Source organism: Oncorhynchus kisutch, unplaced genomic scaffold, assembly GCF_002021735.2.
Source record: "Oncorhynchus kisutch isolate 150728-3 unplaced genomic scaffold, Okis_V2 Okis07a-Okis12b_hom, whole genome shotgun sequence".
Lineage (NCBI taxonomy): Eukaryota > Metazoa > Chordata > Actinopteri > Salmoniformes > Salmonidae > Oncorhynchus > Oncorhynchus kisutch.
In genome coordinates, this window is record NW_022261984.1 from 5,700,168 (window position 1) to 5,709,597 (window position 9,430).

At 43.3% G+C, this 9,430-nt stretch overlaps 1 protein-coding gene and 1 long non-coding RNA gene across 15 annotated transcripts in view; both read left to right on the top strand.

Moving 5' to 3' along the window:
• The window catches only part of ctnnd1 (catenin (cadherin-associated protein), delta 1), a 73,811-nt gene extending 65,519 nt beyond the window's left edge, over positions 1-8,292 (top strand). For 4 of the 14 annotated variants that reach the window (XM_031814655.1, XM_031814662.1, XM_031814663.1 and 1 more), the window contains 4 exons: positions 1,507-1,554; positions 1,637-1,719; positions 2,167-2,221; positions 5,793-8,277. In XM_031814655.1, the coding sequence (XP_031670515.1) occupies positions 1,507-1,554; positions 1,637-1,719; positions 2,167-2,221; positions 5,793-5,854 (248 nt within the window). In that variant the 3' untranslated portion in view covers positions 5,855-8,277. Of the gene's footprint in view, positions 1-1,506; positions 1,555-1,636; positions 1,720-2,166; positions 2,263-5,792 lie in introns of all 14 variants that reach the window. The other 10 variants (XM_031814658.1, XM_031814667.1, XM_031814659.1 and 7 more) reach the window with 7 other exon arrangements.
• A 181-nt stretch (positions 8,293-8,473) lies between these two features.
• Positions 8,474-9,422, top strand: LOC116360101 (uncharacterized). The gene is made up of 3 exons (XR_004206906.1): positions 8,474-8,845; positions 9,052-9,179; positions 9,373-9,422. It is a non-coding gene; the product is annotated as an uncharacterized LOC116360101 (long non-coding RNA).
• Positions 9,423-9,430: the final 8 nt, after the last annotated feature.

Consider the following 9,430-nt stretch of genomic DNA (forward strand, 5'->3'; position numbering starts at 1 on the left):
ACTATAACCACCACCGCACTATAGCCACCACCACCGCACTATAGCCACCACCACCGCACTATAGCCACCACCACCGCACTATAGCCACCACCACCGCACTATCACCACCACCGCACTATCACCACCACCGCACTATAGCCACCACCACCGCACTATAGCCACCACCACCGCACTATAGCCACCACCACCGCACTATCACCACCACCGCACTATCACCACCACCGCACTATCACCACCACCACAATATAACCACCACCACCACCACACTATAACCACCACCACCACCACACTATAACCACCACCACCACCACACTATCACCACCACCACACTATCACCACACTATCACACACTATCACCACCACCGCACTATCACCACCACCGCACTATCACCTACCACCACCGCACTATCACCACCACCACACTATCACCACCACCACACTATCACCACCACCACACTATCACCACCACCACACCACCACACTATCACCACCACCGCACTATCACCACCACCGCACTATAACCTACCACCACCGCACTATAACCTACCACCACCGCACTATAACCTACCACCACCGCACTATAACCTACCACCACCGCACTATAACCTACCACCACCCGCACTATAACTACCAACCACCGCACTATCACCACCACCGCCACTATCACCACCACAACACTATCACCACCACCACACTATCACCACCCACCGCACTAATAACCTACCACCACCGCACTATAACCTACCACCACCGCACTATACCTACCACACCGCCACTATAACCTACCACCACCGCACTATAACCTACACCACCACCGCACTATAACCTACCACCACCGCACTATAACCTACCACCACCGCACTATAACCTACCACCACCGCACTATACCTACCACCACCGCACTATAACCTACCCACCACCGCACTATAACCTACCCACCACCGCACTATAACCTACCACCACCGCACTATAACCTACCACCACCGCACTATAACCTACCACCACCGCACTATAACCTACCACCACCGCACTATAAACCTACCACCACCGCACTATAACCTACCACCACCGCACTATAACCTACCACCACCGCACTATAACCTACCACCACCGCACTATAACCTACCACCACCGCACTATAACCACCACTATAACCACCACCACCGCACTATAAACACCACCGCACTATAACAACAACCACCAACCACACTATAACAACAACCACCACCACACTATAACCCACCACCACACTATAACCACCACACACTATAACCACCACCACACTATAACCTACCACCACACTATAACCTACCACCACACTATAACCTACCACCACACCACACTATAACCTACCACCACACTATAACCTACCACCACACTATAACCTACCACCACACTATAACCTACCCACACACACTATAACCACCACCACACTATAACCACCACCACACTATAACCACCACCACACTAGCTGTCTCTCATCCTGTGACTGTGTTTGTTTGTCAGGAGGAGGAGATAAGAGAGACATGATTCCACTAAATGATATGGGACCAGGTATGTCTGCACACACACACACACACACACCAACACACATGCCTAAACACACAGCTGTTAACAGGCCTTGGCTGTCTTCCAGATGCCTACTCCACACTGGACCAGAGGGGGAGGAAGAACACTCTGGACGGAACACTGGAGCCTGCTGACAAAGACACAGCACAGGTACACACACACAGAGCATGTTCTCGCATGTCTCACTAAATACTGTGGTTAGCTTCTTTTCTCACAAACGATTTCTCACTTAACTTCTGACACTAACCCACTTTATCAACACTCTCTCTTCCCCCTCTCTCTCGCCCCCCCCCCTCTCTCTCACCCCCCCTCTCTCTCTCTGCCCCCCTCTCTCTCTGCCCCCCTCTCTCTCACCCCCCTCTCTCTTCCCCTCTCTCTCTCATCTGATTTTTCTGGTTTTCATATTGTTCGTTCTGAACACACCCGTCTCTCTTTCTCTTTTTTTCTCTCACTCTGCTTCAACCCGCCACCTTTCTTCCCCCTTCTCCCTCCCCCTTTTCTCTCTCCTGTCTTACTTACCACCCTTTTCTCCCCCTCCTCCCCGTTCTTTCTTTCTCCCCCTTTTCTCTTCTTCCCACCTTCTCTTCCCCCTCTCAGGGAGGGCTGTATGAGGAGAGGCGGGACTCTGTTCCTCTCATGGACTCTTATGACGGTTAGGCCACACCCCTCCCACACACTGCATGTGAGCGCATGGTATGTGTGTCCACCGACTGAACACCTGCCTCTCTCACTAAACCGCATGGCCTAACTAACCTCTCTGTGTGTGTGTCCCCCATTGTATTGGTGTTTGTTTCTTGCTCCCTCTGCTGGTGATTTGTATATTTGATATAGTATGATGTTGATCTTGTGTCTTGATGTTTGTTTCATTTGTTTCATGTCTGTATACATATGGCATTTTGTCTTGTGTGTGTTTGATCTCTTTTCAAGAGTCTGTGTCATGTATTGATTGGTGATGTTTAGGCTGTGTGTCATGTATTGATTGGTGATGTTTAGGCTGTGTGTCATGTATTGATTGGTGATGTTTAGGCTGTGTGACATGTATTGATTGGTGATGTTTAGGCTGTGTGTGTCATGTATTGATTGGTGATGTTTAGGCTGTGTGTGTCATGTATTGATTGGTGATGTTTAGGCTGTGTGTGTTCATGTTGGCTGTGTGTGTCATGTATTGATTGGTGATGTTTAGGCTGTGTGTCATGTATTGATTGGTGATGTTTAGGCTGTGTGTCATGTATTGATTGGTGATGATTAGGCTGTGTGTGTTCATGTTGTCTGTGTGTGTCATGTATTGATTGGTGATGTTTAGGCTGTGTGTGTTCATGTTGTCTGTGTGTGTTCATGTATTGATTGGTGATGTTTAGGCTGTGTGTGTTCATGTTGTCTGTGTGTGTCATGTATTGATTGGTGATGTTTAGGCTGTGTGTGTTCATGTTGGCTGTGTGTTCATGTATTGATTGGTGATGTTTAGGCTGTGTGTGTTCATGTTGTCTGTGTTCATGTATTGATTGGTGATGTTTAGGCTGTGTGTGTTCATGTTGTCTGTGTGTGTCATGTATTGATTGGTGATGTTTAGGCTGTGTGTGTTCATGTTGTCTGTGTGTGTTCATGTATTGATTGGTGATGTTTAGGCTGTGTGTGTCGTATTGATTGGTGATGTTTAGGGTGTGTGTTCATGTATTGATTGGTGATGTTTAGGCTGTGTGTTCATGTTGGCTGTGTGTGTTCATGTATTGATTGGTGATGTTTAGGCTGTGTGTTCATGTTGGCTGTGTGTGTTCATGTATTGATTGGTGATGTTTAGGCTGTGTGTGTCATGTATTGATTGGTGATGTTTAGGCTGTGTGTCATGTATTGATTGGTGATGATTAGGCTGTGTGTCATGTATTGATTGGTGATGTTTAGGCTGTGTGTGTTCATGTATTGATTGGTGATGTTTAGGCTGTGTGTGTTCATGTTGTCTGTGTGTGTTCATGTATTGATTGGTGATGTTTAGGCTGTGTGTGTTCATGTTGTCTGTGTGTGTCATGTATTGATTGGTGATGTTTAGGCTGTGTGTGTTCATGTTGTCTGTGTGTGTTCATGTATTGATTGGTGATGTTTAGGCTGTGTGTGTTCATGTTGGCTGTGTGTGTTCATGTATTGATTGGTGATGTTTAGGCTGTGTGTGTTCATGTTGTCTGTGTGTTCATGTATTGATTGGTGATGTTTAGGCTGTGTGTGTTCATGTTGTCTGTGTGTGTCATGTATTGATTGGTGATGTTTAGGCTGTGTGTGTTCATGTTGTCTGTGTGTCATGTATTGATTGGTGATGTTTAGGCTGTGTGTGTCGTATTGATTGGTGATGTTTAGGCTGTGTGTGTTCATGTTGGCTGTGTGTGTTCATGTATTGATTGGTGATGTTTAGGCTGTGTGTGTTCATGTTGTCTGTGTGTTCATGTATTGATTGGTGATGTTTAGGCTGTGTGTGTTCATGTTGTCTGTGTGTGTTCATGTATTGATTGGTGATGTTTAGGCTGTGTGACATGTATTGATTGGTGATGATTAGGCTGTGTGTCATGTATTGATTGGTGATGTTTAGGCTGTGTGACATGTATTGATTGGTGATGTTTAGGCTGTGTGTGTCATGTATTGATTGGTGATGTTTAGGCTGTGTGTGTCATGTATTGATTGGTGATGTTTAGGCTGTGTGTCATGTATTGATTGGTGATGTTTAGGCTGTGTGTCATGTATTGATTGGTGATGTTTAGGCTGTGTGTGTTCATGTATTGATTGGTGATGTTTAGGCTGTGTGACATGTATTGATTGGTGATGTTTAGGCTGTGTGTCATGTATTGATTGGTGATGTTTAGGCTGTGTGTCATGTTTAGGCTGTGTGTGTTCATGTTGGCTGTGTGTGTCATGTATTGATTGGTGATGTTTAGGCTGTGTGTCATGTATTGATTGGTGATGTTTAGGCTGTGTGTCATGTATTGATTGGTGATGATTAGGCTGTGTGTCATGTATTGATTGGTGATGATTAGGCTGTGTGTCATGTATTGATTGGTGATGTTTAGGCTGTGTGTTCATGTATTGATTGGTGATGTTTAGGCTGTGTGTGTTCATGTTGTCTGTGTGTGTTCATGTATTGATTGGTGATGTTTAGGCTGTGTGTGTTCATGTTGTCTGTGTGTGTCATGTATTGATTGGTGATGTTTAGGCTGTGTGTGTTCATGTTGTCTGTGTGTTCATGTATTGATTGGTGATGTTTAGGCTGTGTGTTCATGTATTGATTGGTGATGTTTAGGCTGTGTGTGTCATGTATTGATTGGTGATGTTTAGGCTGTGTGTGCATGTTGTCTGTGTGTGTTCATGTATTGATTGGTGATGTTTAGGCTGTGTGTTCATGTTGTCTGTGTGTGTTCATGTATTGATTGGTGATGTTTAGGCTGTGTGTGTTCATGTTGTCTGTGTGTGTCATGTATTGATTGGTGATGTTTAGGCTGTGTGTGTTCATGTTGGCTGTGTGTGTCATGTATTGATTGGTGATGTTTAGGCTGTGTGTGTCATGTATTGATTGGTGATGTTTAGGCTGTGTGTGTTCATGTTGTCTGTGTGTGTTCATGTATTGATTGGTGATGTTTAGGCTGTGTGTGTCATGTATTGATTGGTGATGTTTAGGCTGTGTGTGTCATGTATTGATTGGTGATGTTTAGGCTGTGTGTGTTCATGTTGTCTGTGTGTGTTCATGTATTGATTGGTGATGTTTAGGCTGTGTGTGTCATGTATTGATTGGTGATGTTTAGGCTCTGTGTGTTCATGTTGTCTGTGTGTGTCATGTATTGATTGGTGATGTTTAGGCTCTGTGTGTTCATGTTGTCTGTGTGTGTCATGTATTGATTGGTGATGTTTAGGCTGTGTGTGTGTTCATGTATTGATTGGTGATGTTTAGGCTGTGTGTGTTCATGTTGTCTGTGTGTGTCATGTATTGATTGGTGATGTTTAGGCTGTGTGTCATGTATTGATTGGTGATGTTTAGGCTGTGTGTCATGTATTGATTGGTGATGTTTAGGCTGTGACCGATTTGTCTTCAGTAGCAGGTTCTGTGTCCTCTCAATCCTCTAAGTTTATACAGCTGGTTTATGAGTTGCACTCTTACTACGAATATTGCACATGGTAGTAACCCTTCTCTCTCTCTCTCTCTCTCTCTCTCTCTTTCTCTCTGTCTCTCTGTCCTGGTCTTCCCACAGAGAAACTGATAGTGTGCATCACTAGAAGAGAGCAGCCTCTACCGGCCTACTGCCCCTGCTGAACCTCTGGACACTCACTGAGGGACCACTGACTCCACTAGAACTGGACTCTCTCCTTCTGTGTCTTTTTCTCTTTCCTTTCTCTCTTTTTCCTCTCTCCTCTCAATTTCTTAATCTTCTTTCCCTCTTATCTCTCTCGGGGTCTGTGACATAAGCCACTTGCATGACCTTCAGCCTTCCTCACCTCCCCAGCTCTCCCTCATTCCTCTATTTAGACTGTGCCTTTTAGCCACTAAAGGAACACTATGGACTCCTGACATCCCTCTTCTACCTGTCCACACTACTATGACATAAGACCACTTCTAATTTAGTAACTCCTCCCACCACAGTGACACACTAACCCCCAACACTACACTAACTCCTCCCACCACAAAAGGGACAGTTGTGACTTCATCTGGGAACTGGGAATGTTCACCACCACAGTAACAAAGCTAATCAAAAGGGAACTGTTGGAATGGGATTCAAACTGTAACTGAACTTAAACTGACAAACTCCTTTTTTTAATGGAATGGTTCAAACTGCATTTCTACAAGTGATTGTGAAGATTTCCAGTCAAGGTTTTTTTTCTTCTTGTGATAACTAATTACCACTAAACTTCTGTTTCCCAACAAAGAATCAATGTTTGTCGATCTACCGCCGGTGTTGCTTTGGTCTTTGTTTGAGGTGTGATTGCTGAGTTGTGGTTCTGACTACAGTGATGAACACGTGCCAAACTACACACCACTATTGCAGTAACTTTCTACTACAGAGTATTTCTGAACACTACTTCTCTTCTCAGAGCCATCTGTTGTGATGTTCTAGTGTATATGACATCATTGGGTGATGTCAGACAGGCACTGGTGTGCCATTGGGCAGTGTTGTGGGAAAGTAAGTAGCTTGACGACCACTTTAACATTTTACACATGGGTCTTGCGTCACAGAACATTCTTGATCGTCTGTTCTGCAGATTATATTTCTATGATTTTCACCCATGTATAATAGACCAGTGAACCGTTTCGGCTCTATTCAATACATTTATATCTGTGTGGCTCTTTAGCGTCATTGTTATACCCCCTTTCTCAACTCGCTCTGGTTCTAATGGTTCTCCTGAAGCTATGGGAGAAACCACAGATTTGATTGTTGATCCAGTGACTGCATTTCTTTCAATCTGCAAATCTCTATATATATGAATGTGTAAATATGTGATCGCCTTCAACTACGTCTGTGTGGCTCATGGCTAACTGGAGTGCCTCGTTCGGTGGTGTTTTTAAGGTGGGATGGGGGGTTTCCCTGGGGGTATCATTCACTAGCAGCAACATTCCAGAACATTGAATCCAAATGGAATGTATAGAACAGTTTTTTGTGTGTGTTCCGCATAATAACACAATGGAATGTATAGAGTTGATATGATTGATGCTCTGCATATGGAACAGAGAGAACCATTCTAGTGCCATACGTTCCACGTCAGACTGGAGTGTTCCAGCCTACTGAACCTACGCCTGGGTGTCCATCTACCCTGCTGGACTGGCTGGTGTCCATGGAGACCACAGAACACTAAGAGGGGAGAGGACACATTTAGCTGGTTGTTTCCCTCCAGACTGAGTTCCTTTAGTACCGTAGACAACATTATTATTCTCAGTGCAGAGTAAGATGTAGATATTTTCTCAGTAGATTAAAGCACTAGGGGTAAAAGCGTTTCTTGGTTCCTTTGATTATTTTCATGCCAATCCAACACTACAAATGGTCAGTCTCAGAAAAATGTAAATGAGTTGCCTTGTAACCAGATATAGTCCTAGAATGAGATGATCTAGAACTGATACAGGAAATGATGTGGGAGTGGAATCCAATGGGAAAGTGGGACTAAAGAGGGGCGGAGCATAACATTAAATTAGCAAGATTTGTATAAGTGCAATGACCTGATTTTGATTCTAGTTGCTATTTAAAAAATAAATAAAATAAAAAGCAAATGTAACTATATATAGAAGATAAATATTTGTTAATTTTACTGGTTTTATGTATTGTTTTTATATTTTATGATTTGGGTTTATTCGTCTTGCAGGTATTGTGGGTGAACGCATATGCAATCAGGTTTATTTTTGAATTGAGAAACATTTATGGTTTATATATTTTAATTAAAGAGAAAACAAGCAAAACACAATGTAAAATCAATTTTGCATTCCAAATGGTCCCCTATTCCCAATATAGTACACTACTAAATGGCATGATATGGCTCTGGGTGAAAGTAGTTAACTATATGGGGGACATTTAGGAGACAGTCCAACTCTCAATTTCTGTCAACAGTTTATTATTGGACCGCTGATCTAAAATGTGATTCTGGATGAAAACCTTAATCTCTTCTATGCCTTGGCTCTTAACGTTGCACATTTCTCTCATGAATGGAATATGTAACAAGCAATACTGTTTATAATAAATAAAATAAAAAGTGCTTTTTTCAATACTGGCCTTGACTTTTTTTCTCTCTAGCTCTGTGTGTGATTTGAGAAATGCATGTGTTGCAGTAAATGTTAGTAGTTCTCCCTGTACAGTTGTACTCTTCATAAACACACATCAATCATACGATGTCATGCAGTGTTGAGACGCTGAAATCAATGGGAGAAGTAACGCACGCCTCTGATTGGCTAAAGTCGAACAGAATACTTTTCAACATTGAATTTAAGATTTCAACAAGTTTGCTCTTGATCAGATCAAATGGCTCTTCCGTTGAGTGCGGAACGACAGACGTTGATTATCAACGACGAGCCGAAATGACCCCATGATTCGAATGTGCAGGCTTGGCTTTTCCCACGTTAACTACGCATGAACACGCACGATCGCCCCTCGCGATTTTGACGTTGAAGAGAACCCCTTTCTGAAGTGTGACGTCAGTCCGTGAATTTGACCACGTTGTGGGAATATGTCAACATTAACTATTTGAAACAAATTGGTTGGCGATATTCTGATTTTTGAGAAAGCAAGTCACTAGAAAAGAAAAAGCCCTGACTGGCATCGAAAAGGTAAGCATGTGCATTAGCTAGCCGTCCAGCTAACACATTTAGCTAACGTCACCAGACTTTCTTCGTTTCTAGTTCCCCGGCACGAGTGTGCTGAAGAGTATACATATTAAACTAATGACATAGAAAGCTGTACCACACTTGCAGTTGTTTGAGAACGAAATTAATGTGCACGAATGCAACACATTAACATGTGTTTTTGATTGTAGGCCTATTGTCAGTGTGTCTTAGGTGGAGGTCGCCCACAACACGCTTTGAATTGCATTGCGTTCCAACAAGCGTTCCAACGGAACAAGCGGTCTTTTCTAGCAAAAGCACTAACAAGTGATACGAATAGGTGAACTTTTTTTTATACTAGTCATGAAACGAATGTGTTAACTAATACATGACAAAAGAGTACCACATGTAAAGTACTAGCCACTCACCCCGGTGGTGTGTATTTATGGAGGCCAAGGGAAGCCAGGATTACCCAAGAAACATTTTAACATTTTCGTATTTCTGTGTTTCATAATTTTCCTTCAATTCGAAAGAGGCTGAATGGATATCACAGGAGAAAGCATCCGAGCGAGCGAAACAGCGCCCCTCTGT